General features: G+C 36.6%; 1 protein-coding gene across 13 annotated transcripts in view; it reads right to left on the minus strand.

Annotated features, from left to right (window-relative positions):
- The window catches only part of YAP1 (Yes1 associated transcriptional regulator), a 115,398-nt gene that overhangs the window by 57,323 nt on the left and 37,454 nt on the right, over positions 1–20,621 (minus strand). For all 13 annotated transcript variants that reach the window (XM_059930523.1, XM_059930524.1, XM_059930525.1 and 10 more), the window contains exon 3: positions 1,000–1,115. In XM_059930523.1, the coding sequence (XP_059786506.1) occupies positions 1,000–1,115 (116 nt within the window). The remainder of the gene's footprint in view (positions 1–999; positions 1,116–20,621) is intronic.

Genomic DNA, 20,621 nt, shown 5'->3' on the forward strand with positions numbered 1-20,621 from the left:
CCAATAGTATCATGTTGATCAGTTTGTTGGGTATGAAAGATGGATGGGCTGTGAAGGAGGAAGCCATTAAGGCCACTAGGGCTGCCAATTACAGTTGCCATCTGTGCCCTGACCCAGGACACTCAGTAAAGGGGATAAAGTGTGTTTGTGTGTGTTTGGGGGGTGGGGAGGGGAATGGTCAGAAATCCAGCCCAAATGCTCCAATCCCTGATGCCAGGCATAGGGTTGCATCTTCCCAGAGAAAGGGGTACCTTTTCCTAATATGCATAAAGATGCATAATGGGTAGCTATGGCCTTGGGCCCATGTAAAAGCCAGACAATATCTAACTGACGTAGGGAAGAAGGAACTAAACATTTACTTAGTATCTACTCTGTACTAGAACTGTAATATAAAAGCTTTATATGTATTATATGATTTCCTTTAATATCTTCCTCTCTATAATAAGGGGCATGACCACTCCCCATTATATAGATGAGAAAAACAGCAGATTTAAGTAAACTGCCAAATAGGAAACAGAAAAAAAAATTTATACTCAGGTTTATCTTCTGTGAAAAAGGTGGAAATGTGTTAAATAACATGTACCAGCCCTAAGAAAGATGCTTTGGGGTTTATAAGTTGCTACCTTCCAGTTATTCTCAAGGTAGAACAAACATTCACTTTAAGAGGTGAGTTAAGAACACCACAGCTTGGCTTCCCATCCAAACCACAAAAGGAAGAGGGAAACTTCAACTCTAAGAGACACAAGAAAGCGGCACAATAAAACACAAGCATGTCAAAGTTAACCCAACTAGGAATTTGAGATATTCACTTCAGAACTGAAACTTTAAAATCTGTTGGCTTTCAGGTTATTTGAAATAAGTTTCCCTTATGAAAGTGGATAGAAAATAACCATCATCCATGCTCCAGTTTCCTTAACAGAATAACTACTATTTTTCACAGAAAGTTTTACCAGTGCACAAGCATGACTTGGTGTGCTCTAATTACAGCATTTCACTCACCTGAGGCCGAATTCATCATGTTCTGCTGCACTGGTGGAGTTGTAGGGGATGTAACGTTCATCTGGGAGAGCATGGCCTTCCTGGGGTCCTGCCACGTTGTTGTTTGATCTATGTGACTGAGACAAAACATCCACTGCATTAGATAACAAACACGAGGCCCTAAAAACAACCACCTCACTTATCAAAATAGGGTAGCTCTATGAAGTAGTAGGCAAAGGATTCTAAATTAGCTCTGTACAAGCATACAGTCTTGTCACCTCACTGCTCTCACCCTTCCTCTGCAACCTTTTTTCATCCTTATATCACTGAACTTTCCCCTCTTAGATCTTGCAAGTGCAAAATTTGAAAAAGTTATGTCTGGAGTTTTAAGTGAAGGGAAATCATTTTCACCTAGCAGACAATTATTATCTGCTTCTAATTTAAAGATAAAATGTGATTTATAAATTAATCGTCTATAACAGTAGTCATATGAGCAAAACCCAAGATTCATAAGGGAATCACCCACTTTTTTCCTCCTAGAGCTATAAATGCCAATTAACATATAATTTTAAGACCTAAAACCCTTTACACTGAACAAATAAAACATGAAAAGATGAAGTCTTATTATAGTACATACTCCAAAGCCAAAACAGAATTACAAACTTTAAGTTTTGATTGTTTCCTGTGACTGTTGAAGGCCTTTGTTATTTGCTAAACAAAACATTTAAACATTTTCTACATACTGTTAACGTACTGCAAAATATCTTACATATATGCATATAGATGTCTTCATCTATAAAACTGGGCATGAAAACAGCTAAAAATTATATGAAATATGAGACTACAAGGCATCTTGCACAGTATTTGGCATATGAGCATTCAAAAAATATAGTTTTCTTCTTCCAGCAAAGAGTAATTGTTTCCCTGAAACAAAAACTAAAAATATTATACCCATGAAAACACTTGAAAATTTATCTTGAAGAAATAGCCAGGGAAGTACTCAAAGATTTATGCAAAGTTCTCTTCTGTATAATTAATAAAAGCAAAAATCTAAAAGCAGATAACAACATCTAACGAGAGGGACTAATTAAATCTTGTTACATATAACGTACTATATTGCAGCTATTGAAAATATTTTAGAATAATATTTAATAGCATAGAAAATATTCATAATACAGCTTTTTAAAGTAGATTGTAAAACAACTGAGGCTAATTGTTTAAACGTGTGTGTACCGAAAACATATGGGAAGGATAGACATCAAAATGTTTTAAGTGTTTAGATGGCAAAATTACAGAACTGTTAAATAATAGGAAAACCTAGAAAGACAATCATGAACTTATTATCTTTGAAATGGGGGAGGGAGGGCATTAGAAATAAGTTATTAAAAAAAAAAGCCTCAAATCATTTTCTCTATGGCTGTTTAAATTTCAAATCTGATTTCTCTCTTCCTGAATCATCCCATGATAAATACCCATGTAAATAGTAAAGGAAATGACATCCTGTTGTTAATTTTCCTGAAATGGAACCAGAATGCTCTCTCATCAATAATGTTATCAAAAAATAATAATAATAATAATAATGTTATCATATCAATAACACAGTAAAAAAAGGATCTTAGACTCTGGCTAGAATGGACCTTAAATATTATCTACTGGAGATGGGAGAATTCTTTTTCCTAAGCAAGCAGAAAGAAGATGAAAACAGGGGGGTAAAAAATGTGGAAGATTTGTACACTTGGGAATGACAATGGTACTACCTGACAATTGAAGGCTATTACAGACCAACTAAAAATGCTAAGAGAGAATATTTATTTAGTAGAGTATATAGTCTCTCAAATATCACCTTATCAGCACTTCTTTACCAGTCATATATGTTTTTTAGCAGTTGCAGTAGCACTGCTCAGGTCTAGACAATACAGGCAAAACCTTGTTCAAGTCTGGCTATGTGAACACCTCATTCAAAAAGATCACATCCTTACCAAGCGCAGTTAAGAGTTTATTCCTTTTCCATCCTCCATGTGAGCCACTGAACAAATTAAACCATAAAATGTTTCCTAGATATTCAGTGCTTCTCATGCTTACAGATATAAAGCAATACACATGATAATTAATACAGCCATACTGAAGGAAAGAAACTTGAAACCTGTAAGACAACCAAAATTTAGGGAAATGTTTCTGTTTCTCACTGCCTGTTATAATGTTAAGAAACCAGGAAAAATGGCCAGTGATTCATTATTACTGGCTCTTAAATATGAATGAAATTGTGTGCCACCTGCCTGCTCCTTGTCGCCAGTACTTCTTAAAGTCTGTTACCTTTGTGAGGGGTAAAAGAGAAGAGAGAAGCAAGTTCTGGATTCTGACTGTTGAAGGTTTTCTAAATATCTAACAGTTAGGCTTCTCTGAAAACTCACCAATTATGTAAATCATATTAATCCATTTATAACTAGACTGCAGTCCACTTGAAGGTTTAGGAAGACCCTATTCTGAGGACTAAATGACCATATTCTGATAACAAGCACATGAATCTTCCCAAAGAGCGGAGCCAATCCGTCGTAAGTCTGTTCTTAAGGCTTCTTTCTCCTTTAAATAAATTAGGGTTTTGAATATAATGCAGAGAATGTATAGTTTTACTGCTCTCAAAAAAGTGATTATTTTGCTGAAATACTACTAAGTGTACAAATGCTAAAATTTCTTCTCCTGAAAAGGCTTCTGTTGAACCTCAGTAAGTTAGTTTAGAGCCCTATAAAGCTATCCTATGTTACTTCAGCTAATGTTCCACTTACTCAAAAAAGATCTACATTTTTTTAAGGAATAAATATGCCATTATCTAAATTGTCCCAACTATAAAAGCATGCAACCATTTAGATGCTAAAGGGAATGTGAAATAAAATTAACTTCAGAGTTTTTGTCTTCACTTATTCTATAAGATTAAATCATGAATACTGTTTTATCCTAAAAAGTCAATTTGTAGAAGTATACCCAAAAATATCCAGTCTTCCTTTTTATCATAAGAATAAAAATCTTTATAAAAACATTTCATATGACAAAGAACTATTTTTGCTTAGACCAAATAAATAGTTTGCTAGGCCTACTCTTCCCCCAGATATTTGCACGGGACTTTCCCTCATCTCCTGGTCTTTGCTCAAATGTCTTACTCTTAGTGAGGCCTTCTGTGGCCATGTCATCTAAAATCCACCTTATTTAAACTTCTACTCCCTCTTCTTTGCTTTATTTTTGTTTGATAATCTTTTATCATTATCTGACACATAATTTACTTATTTTGTTTATCTATTTCCTCAAGCTAACAAGCTCCAGGGAAAAAGGGACTTTTATCCATTTTATTAACTACTGTATCTTCAATGATTAATAAAGTGCTTGATAAATATTTGTCAATGAATTAATGAAAAGAAAGCTTCTTTCTTTTTGCCCTAAGAACATCAAACTTTCTCCCAAAGTCCTTGTTGCCTTACTGACTTTATCAATACCCACCTTCTTTTCCAAAAATGTAATTGCAGGTAAGGATTATAGACCCACTAGAAATAGTAATAAGGAGATTATTGGTGACACTGGCAAGAGCAGCTTCAGTGGCATGATGGGGGTACAGTGCATACGAGGTAAGAAAACAGACAAATTTAGTTGTGTACAAAACCACAAATGGATGGATATGAATTTTTGTTTTTTTCAGGAGGAAGAAACTCAAGTGTTTAAATGTGAATGAAAACAGAGTAGCTGAACATGTGCTAAAGGATCAATGAAGAGTTACAGTCATCCATTAGAGAGTGAGAAGGAACAGAATGTAGACACTGCTTCCACTGTAAGGTGAGGAAGAAAGGATAGGGTAGAAGCAAATAATTTCACTGTTTGGTCAAAGTTGATCGCATTCTGGTGTGAGGACTTCTACTCTCTTATCGAGAGATATAGCATTAAGAGGATTAAGGAGGCTGGCATTATTGGTACGTCCACTATGCAAAACTGAGGGACTTGCACAAGGTCACATACCCAGTACACAACAAGACTACATCTGGTACCCAGGAATTCTGAAAACAATTTCTGTACTAGACATACACATGAAAAGGACAATATTCAAAAATGTAAATTCTTTGTAATATACATTGAATAACAAATACATTGCATAAACACTAAAGAGGGAGTATAATAAAAAGGCATGGTATTGAAGATTCAATAAAAGAATTTACAAAATATTACAAAACAGAGTTTCTATTACTACTAGAGTATAAGCTTCTTGAAGAAGGTATACCTGGGAGAGTGCCTGGTACATAGTAGGGCTCAATAAATAGTAACCGAAATGAATATTAAAGCAGTGTGCATTATTTAAGAATGCAGGTGATTAAGAGTTCACATAAATGCTAACCTGAGAATGGGCTGAAAAGAATTTTCACTTAAACTACAGATTCTAAAAGGTCAAATTATAAATACCAGAATCAAAATATACAAACCAAGGAGATAAAATTAAGCAAAACTCATAAAACAGTATTTTCAGAGTTAAAAATGAGTGGTTATATATAACATAGAAAATAATTTAAAATTTAGTTTATCTTGTTCCTAAGAATAGTCTAGCTGCTGAACTTACTACAGGAAAATAGTACGTGTGAAATTCTCCAGCCCCTTCAAGATATGTAAATAAATTATTCTTTCCTATTACTTTGGAAAAGAAAAGGTAATTGGATTTATGACCAAGATAAGCCCTATGATCTTACTCTGGAGCAGCTAAGACTGGGAAACAATGAACCTTTCAAAGTTTAGACTGATGAAACATAAGCAGCTGTACTTTGACCAAGGTCCATGTCCAGCAGCAGTCTCTCCTGCGTATACAGAGTCACCTCTCCTGTTGGCTTTTGTCTTTTACTTTATACTGCAGAATTTGGCCTTACATATTGGATGACTTAGCAGAATCCATGCAGAACCAAAAAAGGGGCAGAAATCCAAAGTGAATCATTAGTAAACTGACTTTTTGCATAATCCCACAAAAGTTATTTGAGGCTACAGTATATAGAAATATTTGAAGCGCTTTATATCCTCCTGTGAGATGTGAACCTTATGAAACTCAAACGTGGGCAGGGAATATAAGGAATTCTGATCTTATAAAGAATAACAATATTACTGTCACATCTTCAAATTACGGGGAAAACCATAAGATCATGAAATGCTACCTGAAGAAGCTACAATGGGGAGACCCAAAGATGTCATCTCCCCAGGACCAGTGTTCAACAGGAAGATGATACCATGCCATTGTTTCATGAGTCTCTCACAAAGGTTGAACAAAATAATCACTTACTACAATTTATTTTTATTTTTTTTATTTTTTATTTTTTTTTAATTTTTATTTATTTTTGGCTGTGTTGGGTCTCGTTTCTGTGCGAGGGCTTTCTCCAGTTGTGGCAAGCAGGGGCCGCTCTTCATCGCGGTGCGCGGGCCTCTCATTATCGCGGCCTCTCTTGTTGCGGAGCACAGGCTCCAGACGCACAGGCTCAGTAATTGTGGCTCACGGGCCCAGCTGCTCCGCGGCATGTGGGATCTTCCCAGACCAGGGCTCGAACCCGTGTCCCCTGCATTGGCAGGCAGATTCTCAACCACTGCGCCACCAGGGAAGCCCTATTTTTATTTTTTAAAAATTTATTTATTTATTTTTGGCCACGCTGGGTCTTCATTGCTGAGCGTGGGCTTTCTCTAGTTGCGGCGAACGGGGGCTACTCTTCGTTGCAGTGAGCAGGCTTCTCATTGCGGTGGCTTCTCTTGTTACGGAGCACGGGCTCTAGGCGCACCGGCTTCAGTAGTCGTGGCACGCGGGCTCAGTAGTTGTGGCTCGCGGGCTCTAGAGAGCAGGCTCAGTAGTTGTGGCGCACGGGCTTAGCTGCTCTGTGGCATGTGGGATCTTCCCCGACCAGGGCACGAACCTGTGTCCCCTTCATTGGCAAGCGGACTCTTAACCACTGTGCCACCAGGGAAGTCCCTTCCTACAATTTATTAAGATTAAGTGATATGCCCAAGGGCAGCCGAATAGTATGCAGCAGAAATGGGATTTAAACTCAGGAATGAGAATTGATACAAAAATCTGCACTCTTTCTACTATATCAGACTTCCTTTTATGCTGTGAGAGAATTTTGGATGTTGTTTAGATTTCTTAAGACTAACCTCTACATCACTACTTACCCGCCTCTAATCCCTACAACAATTAAGTACAAGGAGACAAAAATCTCCTCTGCAACAACACTCCGTAGACCAAACACCCACTCACACATAGCCAGGATTAAAATAAATGTTTTTTACCTTCTGGCTCAGTGTTCTTTTCGCTTTACCTTATTGGTCTCTAAAGAGGAAAAGATTTTCTAAAATGATAATCTGCCATTAGCAGAATAAAATTTTTTCAGGGAATATAATTCAAAAAGAGAATCAGAATCCTTTTAAATGCTTCCTTGTTTAATTCGCCAACTATTAAGACTATTCCAAGACTAGCAAATGAGCTCTACCATCAGAACAGAAAGTTGTCTTTATTATAAAAATGCACAATCATTAGAGATGTTAATGATCGGTTACCTGATGGCATTGGTAAAGAGACAAATTGGTTATGGGGGTATTATGCCTACCATTTCTACTCATTTAAATTGGTGGACTGCAGCTCTGAAGTTACACTGGTTTTTCTCCTTCCTACTTCGTTTCTTACTTTAGAAACAAGATTCTTGGCACCGGTATAAATTAATATACAGATATGATAATCTGCAAGTTGCTTCCCTATCTAGGCATTGTCTTCTTGTTATAATGTAGTGTCTAATCTCCTAAGAAAGTAATTCCTCAGAATCTACTAAAAGTAACTCTCCCTATTATTTACTTCAACAGATATTGTCACAATGGCACATAAACGTTTTAACAAAGCAGTGAACCCACTTTGGAAGTGGGTCATGGAGAGATGGCTTAGACAATGTATTACTTAAAAAAAAAATCCTTTATGCAAATCAAGTGTTATCAACACTATAATCAACAGCTATATAAGCTTAATGTGAATATCTGATTCTTTTGAAATATCTGCTACATTTCTTGAGACTACTGTTCTTCCTCAGGTAATCTTTTCCCCAACTGGCCCATAAAACACCTAATTTCTACCTAACCTTTTCAAGACCCAGATTCCTCCTTTCAGAAGTCTGTGGAATAGTAAGAAAGCAGACATGGATTCAAATCCCAGTCTCAAATTTGCCAACGATAAACTGGGTTGTACAGGCAGGTCATTTAAACAAACGGTTTTATCTTCGTTAAAATAAGACTGATTTATTTACTTACTTGCCAGGGTTTTGAGAATTCAATTCAATAGCATACATAAAAGCAACTAGTACTGTGGCTCCCAGTACACAAAAGGCTCTCAAATATTTCTCCGGACTTCATTCCTGTGCTAGTCAAATAGTATTTAAAATAGGAAAAACTTCATGGTAGACAGGTTAAGTCAAGAAAATGTTTAAGAATGAGATGACTTCAGTTAAGTGAGAATGACAGGTCCGGGGCTTTAAGAGCTCTGAAAAAGAGTCTGGTTTCCCCTGATAGATGATGAAGAGATGCAGTAGACACTACAGGTTTCAGGGTAGGAAACAATGTTTCTGGACCATTAGTTCAACTTGCACAAGGCCATCAGTTTAGAATAAGAAGGAACCATGCAAGTACGACCATACTGGCTCCTAGGAAAAGAGCAGCAAAATAATTTGGGAGTAAAAGAATAATCTCATTCATATAACCAAATGTCTTAAAATATTCATTGTGAAAAATCACTCCATACAAATTTTTTTTTTTACTTAAGCCATAAAATGGTCAACTCTACCCATCTAAACCAAGGCAAAGAAAAAGCTACACTTCTTATGAACCAGGCAACAAAGCACATCCCAACAAATGCTAAGATGCTCTTCAAATTCTTTGTTGTATGTTTCATCTATCAAATACTAAATCCATAACCCTTACTTAAGGGACACAGAGCAACATAATGGGAAATGAGTTTTATAGTGATAGAAAACTACTGATGACTTTATCCTCAAAATTTAGGATAACCTTATGCTACTCATTAGTGAAAGTATTAGAGAATTAAGGTAATGTAGTTTTAGTAAAATAATTTTAGTGATTAACATTGATACTGACAAAGTTTACACACCTCAAGGAATGGATAACTAACAATTCCCTTACATCCCTGCTCCTTAAGAGTGTGGACCTTGAGGACTTCCCTGGCAGTCTGGTGGTTAAGACTCCGTGCTTCCACAGCAGGGGGCACAGGTTCCATCTCTGGTCAGGGAACTAAGATCCCGCATGCTGCATGGTGCGGCCAAGAAAAAGAAAAAAGAGTGTGGGCCTTGAGCCAGCAGAATTGACAAAACCTGTGAGGAAGCCTGTTAAAAATGCAGACCCTCAGACTCCACCCAACACACTGATTAAGAATCTGTAGCTGAACAAGATCCATAGGAGATCTGTATGCACATTAAAAGTTTGAGAAACACTGCCTTAGACACTACTTGATCACCTATGCTGTGTTTTAAGTATGACTAATGCCTGGAGGGTAAATATTTTGTGTATATGAAGAACTAGATGGTGTAGATATTAAAGCAAAACAAATAACCTGTGGTAAAAATTCAAAGTTTAATTTGCATCATTACTGCAGATGGGTACACTGAAATCTACTAGCCACTGATTGTACCACTGTAAGTGTACCATTTACATCACAAGGAAACAGCATTCTCACTGTGTTACATCATGGGCTACACTGGTGATAGTTCTCTCTACTCTTTCATGCCTACTCTGAATTTAAAACAAAACAAAAAGCACTGCAGCTTTTCAAAAACTGATTTGGTATTGTACTGATAATTTTTATTTAGAGCAACAGTTCTCAATTTAGAAATTGGGGGAAGGGCATTTTTCGTTATCACAGTCTTACAAACATACAACGGGGAGAGGGTACTGGATGCTAGGTTTCCTGCAATGCAGTAGATGGTCTTTCACAACTTTGAACATCATGCCACACATTCTAAAAAGCCAAATTTTACACAGAACTCCATTTTATACATAGACAAAGTATGTTTTGCACAATTTTAGTTATATACCAAATTTTTCTGGAAGACAATCAATTACACTTAGTTTTGTTTGGAAATCTTTTAACAGTATATCCTTTTTGGATAACCACATTATCAAAGAAATGCCCTCTTGGTATTTTAGTTATCAACTCAACACACTTGATCTTTATTCAAAACTGTCATGTTCATGGCAATTTTAGGTACAGATGCAGGCACTTGACTACTTTATTATAGCTTCAAATATAGAATACCCAAGCATTTATAAATTAATATACATGTTATTTTTATCATAAATTACTTTATTTCTCCTCTGATATTATATTCTGATATAATGTTGACTTTTAAAAATTATATATGTAGTTAAATTGTTACATAGGAATTTCATTTTAGGATAATACTTTCCCAAATAGTTATTACTAAAAGAGGCTGATGGGACTGACAGGGGTAAGAGCCACTGCATTAAGAGACCATAAACTATCAATATAAATAGAGAGCATTTTTATATCATAAGTCTAAGATGTCTTTCCCATCAGATCATGAATTTCTGGAGGGTAAACGATCTCACCCTCCCTTTCTACATTTCATACAGGAACACAGTGCGTTGCATAAGTGCTCAATAACCCGTCTGATGAATTGAAAGCTTATTCTACTGGGTTATTCTTTAACCACCAAGGAATACTGTGACCTAAATTCTAAATGGAGTCAATATGTATGGTTTATTCCCTTTTCATAATCCACTTCTGAAAATGTTTTTCTTCTAAACTGTAAAACCTACTTTTCACAAAATCCCAACAGTGTAGTCCTAAATTGTTTGTACTTCACAGGTACCTAACAAATTGGTTCTTTCCAACTCTGCCAAGATTCTGTGACATCAGATGGCATAAATTGGTCATAAGAATTTAACAACATAATTTACAAACTAAACCAAAAGAAACTTTAAAAAATTACATCTGACAAATGTTTAATCCCTAACACACCTTTCATACCTTGTGTTGCAATAGGGGAAAACCAAAATAAAAAAATTTTTTTTTTGGCAATAGTGACTTGCTTAGATAGATCCTTTGACAAAATGCATCTTTGTGAACTTATCTTTTGTTGCTTGGGCCTGTAATTGTGGGAACTGTGGGAATTGTGAGAAGTTCCTAATTCTTCCCAATAAAGGTAAACAAAGATGAAATGATAGAAGTGTGCCCTGCTTTTATGCTTATAGACAACTGGGCAACCAAATCACCACCATTCCTCAAGAAGGTGAGAAAATTTGTACTGAAGTATATGTAAGACCACAAAACCTAAGTATCTAATGAGAAGCCAAGTGACCAAACTAAAGAATTCTTTTTATCAAGCAAAGCTGACTTTTAGGAAACAACAAAAAATAAGAATAAAACTGGATAACCAGGAATAACACAAAATAGATGTGAAAAATGTTTTCATTTAAAAACTTCTGTTACTGCTGTCATGCCCTCTAAATACTATGATGGCAGGACTGGTTCTAAAATTTAGAAGCATGGGCAGTCAGCCCAGATTTATTGCTCACTTATCAAGCCCATGTTTGTTGTGCAAGTGTTATTTATAGAGTCACATGCTAGAGGCTGTTCCCAAGCTAGCCAAACCTACACGCTTAATTGACCCTAGGAACAATGATACATTATTCAAGCTAATCCTTCCATGAGCTACAGTTCCTAAGCCACAACCATATGCTTTTTATATTTGTATATGTCTACCATGAACTATTTTTAGAACCCTCAAAAGTTAAGAGATATGCACATACTATAATTTCTTGATAAGGATGAGAAAACTTACACACTTTGCTTCTATGACAACAGTTTCTATAATTACTGGAAATCAATATCTTATATTGAACTTTAAATAACTGGACTATCACTAAAGGCTTAAAGATCGGTTAAAATTATGAACAAGTGTAGGCAGAAACACATAAAAGCAAACGGAACAATTGATTATACTCTAATCTACAAATTGTATAACCACACTGCAATTTGACCCTATAGCCTTAGGTTGAATAAAATTAGTATTTGCTCACAAGTATGAAATCAATTTAAACACAAACTTAACCATGTTGCCATATAAGAGTGACATGCTTATATACATCTCCCCTTGGAAATGATTATTCCCTAAGGAAGGGGTAGGATGGAGCAGTTATGAGAATAAGGCCAAAGCTATAGTGGAGGCTTCTTAAAACACACACAGTTCTTTCAATCCTGATCCCACATGGCTTTTATCTGTAGTATGTTCAGCAACATTCTTTTGATAATGACTGAGAACATTCTCCCCAAAAGTTCAAAAAAAGTGTTCATCCTTATTTCATGTTATAGAAAATGACAGATGTCAGCACAGTATGAATTGAGGCTCATAATTTTGTTAATAGAACAAAGACCAGAATTCAAGTCTCTTGATTCTCAGTTATAAGGTCTACCTAGATTCTTTCATAAGAGTCATCTTAAAAAAAGAAAGGAAAAAAGAAATGGCTGAATGGCAGAACTATGACCAAAAAAAAAAAAAAAAAAAAAAAAAAAAAAAAAAAAAAAAAACCTCTAAGAAATATTAAGACACAGAACATCTATAAACATTATTCAAAATACAGTCCTGAAACTACCTGGAAGACTTATTGGCTCCTCAGTATTTTTAAGCACAATAAGATTGGAGAATAATTTATCTAACATCTTTACATATTCTTTCATAATCTGAGATCCTTACATACAATAAGACATTTATTTACCATAAGAGCTAGATGAGGAGGAATACAATCTCTTCTAAAGATGGTTGATAATTTTCTCACATTCCACTGTTATCCTTAAAGTGATATTCCTCAGCAAATACTGTTTCAAATGAAACTATATGTCAGATGTCAAAAAGAAGTAACTTTCTTATACATGTTAAAGACCTTGGCAGTATCATCCTTTCATTTTATAATTGTCAGTCTAGGGGTAAAAAAAACAAAACAAAACCCTGTGAAGGTAAGGCAACAAATCTGTTGCGTACCAACTCTGACCTCATCTACCACGACATGACTTAGGCCTGAGGCCCTCAACCAGGGACCAAGGAAGACAGGTTTAGGCAGTCAAACAAAGCTATAATCAGCCTTCTGCATCTCATCAGATGCAGTTGGCCTCCAAATAAGGATCTGTTCAGTCTGTTGGCTCACGTGTCTACCGTGAGGAAATCACATTAAGTTACAAAGCTGGAACCATATTCATTGCATATTTATACATTCAAGTTTTCAACTGTTATCAACAGAACAGGGCTTCAGCCACCTAAAACATTAACACAGGATGAGTCTAACAGTCTAGGAAACATTTCCCAAGTGGTAAATCACCAGGAAAGCAGTTAACAATATCCACAATAAACACTTTTAAGCAAAGTAGGCAAATGGCACGACTTTTAACATAAACCCCAGGACCTCCTACCACCACCATTTTGATGGAAATGATACAATGAAAGAATCTTATATATATATTTTATTCTTATATATGTATTTTCTTTTAATCACAAGTTGCTTTAAACAATAGTTGGATAACACTGTAGAATGTCTTCAATCATCTAAAAAGAGTCTTACTGAAATTAGCAAAATAACTTGGGGAAGGACCCCAAAATCTAAAACAGTTAAATTTATAAACTCTACACCCCATTTTCAGAATGAATAGATATAATGCACGTTGAACAATGAGAGATGGTTTCTATGCAAATAAATAGTAAGCATAGAGTCTTAGTCTTAACTGCATTTCATTAAATGTTATATAAAACCTTTTAATTTCATGTCTTGTTATTTAATTGCAAGTTGTCATTTTAGGGCATGCTGGTTGCTCAGATAACTGAAATTTTAGTAATGCCTTCAGGGGTTTCACAAGGGGTTTCTCAGAACAGAAAGCAGAACACTGGTGGAAAAGTGCTACATTTATTATTTAACTTGAGACTTAAGGTACCCAATCTCAGTCAAGTCATTCAACTTTTCTGGACCTCACCTTCAGTAGCCGTGATATATGACAGGCCTCCATTTAATAAGAACCGATACTTCACTTTTTGAACACCTACTGTACAAAAACCAAGCATTTTATCCATATGGCCATTTTCAAAGTAAATAAATATCTGATGGCAACACTTGGAAAAATTATCTTGAATGGAGTGATAGAACCACTTAGCTAAATTAAGGTTATTGGTAAAACTAATAATAAATAAATGAGTAAGTTTTACGTGAAGGACTTGTGCAGGTACTAATAAGGTGGTTTGCCAGGCCTGTGTATTTTAAATGTGGCAAAAGGGAAGTAGGACTCTTCCATTCACGGCCAAGTAGACACCCAACCTTTCTTCCATCCAGTAAGTTCTCTTTATATGGTCATGCCATGCTGCTAATTTTTTTTTTTTTAATTAAAGAAAATAAATGCTAGACAGTCATCCAACCCAGGTTCACCTTATTAGGTAGAGCTGACTTACATAGAATACTCAGTAGTCTATCTACACTAAATTTATAAATACAGATTAAATGTCTCCTTTCTGTCTCCTCTGGGCTTACTAAAAGAAGAAAAAAAAAAAAAAACCCACTTTATAAATTGCCTAGTTCACCAGAATCAGAACATTTTTGCTCAGGCTGAAAACTAGGATTCAACTTGGTTTTTCTAAGTTGCAACTGAAATGTGATCCTGTCAGTGAAAATACAGTTTTCTTCTTTGAACCTTCCAAGTTAAATGACTATGAAATTGAATTATACTATGAAATATATTAACACCTTTTTGAAGCAGATTTTTATGGATATTTGTAGAAAATGTTACAGTCATGGTCATTAAAAGGAAATTAACAAAAAGGTTATACTGTAAACACTAACTAACATGGTCACTTAGGGACTGTCTCAATCTTTGAACCATGCCCGTAGGCTGAATCCTCATTTTCGTGAGACACTGCCCAAAGAGTAGTTTCTTAGGTATCTAGTTTTTAGGTATTTTTTGTTTGTTTGTTTTGTTTTTTTCTTTGAGAGTTCCTGTGTACTCCCTCTACTCTGATTAAGATGAGAAATGCCCACCAGCTTACTGAGAAAAAATCCAAGGTCTAGGAATCTAAAAAGTTAATGAAGAGACTACTTACTAGATCGGGAGTTTTACTGAAATTCTCCTTCAATAACTAAAATGATTAATAACTGAAAAAGGGTCCCCAAAGCAGGAACTTAATTTGGTTATCTGTGGAACTCATTTTGTTAAACTTCTAATTCACATATAATGGACATATAGAAAATAACTGATTCTTTAACACAATATCAGAACATACTATTGGATTTTACGGTAAGACTGAAATACGTGAAGTATAAAATAAAGGTTTCTTCGTATCTTAAAAACAAAAACAAAAAAATTCCACCTCTATACAAGAGTTTTCTTAAAACATTTTGTCCACTACAACTTTGGGAAGGAGCAGCAGTTGGGTGGTAGAATGGGCTATAACGTCTGCCTATTATGAATCACTTATATCTGTGAAATTGTGGAAAGTTTCTGTCACTATTGCTTAAGACTGACAAAACGGAGCTGTTGGACAAAGACAAACTATTAAAATGGCTTAAGGGATGGAACAGACTAGGCCTATTTGCTATTTGGAATGCTTCAGTCTATAAAGATGAAGTCCAAGTGGAGATATGATTAAAATCACAAATGGAAAGGAAAATTCCAAAGTTCTCAAAATATGAAAAACACTTCACACCTAAAGGAAAATTTCAGCCATCAATCACTATTTCATGCCTCCATGCCTTTGTTCATATAGTACCTTGGCCTTCAATTCCTTTTTCTCCCCCACTCCTCTCCTGTCAAAAGCCTTTGAGCTGGCTCAAATGTCAGCTCCTAGGAAGGTTTCCCTGGGCTCTCCCCACCTCCACTCGACCCCTTAACAGGTCTAACTGCCCCCTCCTGCCTCCATGGAAATTTCTTTAGAATTACTACTATACTGATCACAGGGGGTCATTATGCGTACATGTTCTTCAATCTCCACTGTAATATACATTCATAAACGTTTTAAGGAACAAAAGAGGACATACATGGAATCTTGTAGATTTATGAAGCTCTATGAAGTGTGAGGCATTATTGTTTTTGAAAAAGTACGAAACCACCATAACAAATATTATATTAAGGCAGAGAAAACATCTAAGGGTCTCAGAGTTTAGTTTTATTAGCATTAGGCCAAACTCTCATTCTATTATATGAACATTTCAGATGCATAAATTAAAGTGGAAACACACCTGTATCAAGAGTTTTTATGTGATCAACCAAGTGGCATCAGCTAGAAGACCCAGTACTTGTCTAGCAGAGTTCCTCAAGATCTCAGAATTACTTAATCCAACAGACTCACATTACAGATGAGGAAAATGGCAAACAAAAGGAAGAAAAGAAGAGAAGAGAAAAGGAGAGAAAATGGAAAAGAAAAAAACGCTGCTAGCTCAAGCAATCGTCAAAACCATGTAAAAGCCTTGCAAAAACCATCAACATTAGGCAGCATAAAAGATCCCAAATCTGCACAGCAAAAGACACTAGCAACAAAATGAAAAGACACCTATGGAATGGGAAAAAATATTTGCAAACCATATATATCTGATAAGGGGTTACTGTCCAAAATATAAAACTCAATAGCAAGAAACACCTACATAATCTAAATAAAAATGGGCAAAGGACCTTAATAGACATTTGTCCAAAGAAGATATACAAAGGTACATGAAAAGATGCTCAGCATCGCTAAACATTAGGCAAATGCAAATCAAAACCATGATGAGATATCACCTCATGCCTGTGAGAATGGCAAGCATTAAAAAGACAAGAGAATGCTGGAGAGGATATGGAGAAAAGGGAACCCTTGTGCACTGTTGGTGGGATTGTAAATTGATACAGACACTATGGAGGAGAGTATGGAGGTTCCTCAAAAAATTAAAAGTAGAACTACCATACGATCCGGCAATTCCACTTCTGGGTATTTATCCAAAGAAAGCAAAAACGCTAACTCAGAAAGATATATGGAGGAGATTAACCAAGATGGCGGAGTAGAAGGACGTGCTGTCACTCCCTCTTGCGAGAGCACCAGAATCACAACTGGCTGCTGGACAATCATTGACAGGAAGACCCTGGACTTCACCAAGGAGGATACCCCACGTCCAAGGACAGAGGAGAAGCCACAGTGAGACGGTAGGAGGGGCGCAATCAGAGTAAAATCAAACCCCATAACTGCTGGGTGGGTGACTCACAGACTGGCGAACACTTATACCACAGAAGTCCACCCACTGGAGTAAAGGTTCTGAGCCCCACGTCAGGCTTCCCAACCTGGGGGTCAGGCAACGGGAGGAGGAATTCCTAGAGAATCAGACTTTGAAGCCTAGTGGGAATTGGATTGCAGGACTTTGACGGGACTGGGGGAAACAGAGATCCCACTCTTGGAGGGCACACACAAAGTAATGTGTGCATCAGGACCCAGGGGAAGGAGCAGTGAGCCTGGGGGAGACTGAACCAGACCTACCTGCTGGTGTTGGGGGGTCTCCTGCAGAGGCGAGTGGTGGCTCTGTTTCACCGTGGGGATAAGGACACTGGCAGCAGAGGTTCTGGGAAGTTCTCCTTGGCGTGAGCCCTCCCAGAGTCTGCCATTAACCCCACCAAAGAGCACGGGTAGGCTCCAGTGTTGGGTTGCCTCAGGCAAAACACCCAACAGGGAGGGAACCCAGCCCCACCCATCAACAGTCAAGTGGATTAAGGTTTTACTGAGCTCTGACCGCCACAGCAACAGTCAGCTCTACCCACCACCAGAGCCTCCCATCAAGCCTCTTAGATAGCCTCAACCACCAGAGGGCAGACAACAGAAGCAAGAAAAACTATAATCCTGCAGCCTGTGGACCAAAAACCACAGTTACAGAAAGATAGAGAAGATGAAAAGGCAGAGGGCTATGTACCAGATGAAGGAACAAGAAAAAACCCCAGAAAAACAACTAAATGAAGTGGAGATAGGCAACCTTCCAGAAAAAGAATTCAGAATAATGATAGTGAAGATGATCCAGGACCTTGGAATAAGAATGGAGGCAAAGATTGAGAAGATGCAAGAAATGATTAACAAAGACCTAGAAGAATTAAAGAACAAACAAACAGAGATGACCAATACAATAACTGAAATGAAAACTACACTAGAAGGAATCAATAGCAGAATAACTGAGGCAGAAGAACGGATAAGTGACCTGGAAGACAGAATGATGGAATTCACTGCTGCGGAACAGACTAAAGAAAAAAGAATGAAAAGAAATGAAGACAGCCTAAGAGACCTCTGGGACAACATTAAACGCAACAACATTCGCATTATAGGGGTCCCAGAAGGAGAAGAGAGAGAGAAAGGACCAGAGAAAATATTTGAAGAGATTATAGTCGAAAACTTCCCTAACATGGGAAAGGAAATAGCCACCCAAGTCCAGGAAGCGCAGAGAGTCCCATACAGGATAAACCCAAGGAGAAACACGCCGAGACACATAGTAATCAAAGTGGCAAAAATTAAAGACAAAGAAAAATTATTGAAAGCAGCAAGGGAAAAACGACAAATAACATACAAGGGAACTCCCATAAGGTTAACAGCTGATTTCTCAGCAGAAACTCTGCAAGCCAGAAGGGAGTGGCATGATATACTTAAAGTGATGAAAGGGAAGAACCTACAACCAAGATTACTCTACCCGGCAAGGATCTCATTTAGATTTGATGGAGAAATCAAAAGCTTTACAGACAAGCAAAAGCTAAGAGAATTCAGCACCACCAAACCAGCTCTACAACAAATGCTAAAGGAACTTCTCTAAGTGGGAAACACAAGAGAAGAAAAGGACCTACAAAAACAAACCCAAAACAATTAAGAAAATGGTCATAGGAACATACATATCGATTATTACCTTAAACGTGAATGGATTAAATGCCCCAACCAAAAGACATAGACTGGCTGAATGGATACAAAAACAAGACCCATATATATGCTGTCTACAAGAGACCCACTTTAGACCTAGGGACACATACAGACTGAAAGTGAGGGGATGGAAAAAGATATTCCATGCAAATGGAAATCAAAAGAAAGCTGGAGTAGCTATACTCATATCAGATAAAATAGACTTTAAAATAAAGAATGTTACAAGAGACAAGGAAGGACACTACATAATGATCCAGGGATCAACCCAAGAAGAAGATATAACAATTATAAATATATATGCACCCAACATAGGAGCACCTCAATACATAAGGCAACTGCTAACAGCTATAAAAGAGGAAATCAACAGTAACACAATAATAGTGGGGGACTTTAACACCTCACTTACACCAATGGACAGATCATCCAAAATGAAAATAAATAAGGAAACAGAAGCTTTAAATGACACAATAGACCAGATAGATTTAATTGATATATATCGGACATTCCATCCAAAAACAGCAGATTACACGTTCTTCTCAAGTGCGCACGGAACATTCTCCAAGATAGATCACATCTTGGGTCACAAATCAAGCCTCAGTAAATTTAAGAAAATTGAAATCATATCAAGCATCTTTTCTGACCACAACGCTATGAGATTAGAAATGAATTACAGGGAAAAAAACGTAAAAAGGACAAACACATGGAGGCTAAACAATACGTTACTAAATAACCAAGAGATCACTGAAGAAATCAAAGAGGAAATCAAAAAATACCTAGAGACAAATGACAATGAAAACACGACGACCCAAAACCTATGGGATGCAGCAAAAGCAGTTCTAAGAGGGAAGTTTATAGCTATACAAGCCTACCTAAAGAAACAAGAAAAAGCTCAAGTAAACAATCTAACCTTACACTTAAAGAAACTAGAGAAAGAAGAACAAACAAAACCCAAAGTTAGCAGAAGGAAAGAAATCATAAAGATCAGAGCAGAAATAAATGAAATAGAAACAAAGAAAACAATAGCAAAGATCAATAAAACTAAAAGTTGGTTCTTTGAGAAGATAAACAAAATTGATAAGCCATTAGCCAGACTCATCAAGAAAAAGAGGGAGAGGACTCAAATCAATAAAATCAGAAATGAAAAAGGAGAAGTTACAACAGACACTGCAGAAATACAAAGCATCCTAAGAGACTACTACAAGCAACTTTATGCCAATAAAATGGACAACCTGGAAGAAACGGACAAATTCTTAGAAAGGTATAACCTTCCAAGACTGAACCAGGAAGAAATAGAAAATATGAACAGACCAATCACAAGTAATGAAATTGAAACTGTGATTAAAAATCTTCCAACAAACAAAAGTCCAGGACCAGATGGCTTCACAGGTGAATTCTATCAAACATTTAGAGAAGAGCTAACACCCATCCTTCTCAAACTCTTCCAAAAAATTGCAGAGGAAGGAACACTCCCAAACTCATTCTATGAGGCCACCATCACCCTGATACCAAAACCAGACAGAGACACTACAAAAAAAGAAAATTACAGACCAATATCACTGATGAATATAGATGCAAAAATCCTCAACAAAATACTAGCAAACAGAATCCAACAACACATTAAAAGGATCATACACCACGATCAAGTGGGATTTATCCCAGGGATGCAAGGATTCTTCAATATACGCAAAT

This window comes from Balaenoptera ricei, chromosome 8 (genome assembly GCF_028023285.1).
Source record: "Balaenoptera ricei isolate mBalRic1 chromosome 8, mBalRic1.hap2, whole genome shotgun sequence".
NCBI classification, from domain to species: domain Eukaryota; kingdom Metazoa; phylum Chordata; class Mammalia; order Artiodactyla; family Balaenopteridae; genus Balaenoptera; species Balaenoptera ricei.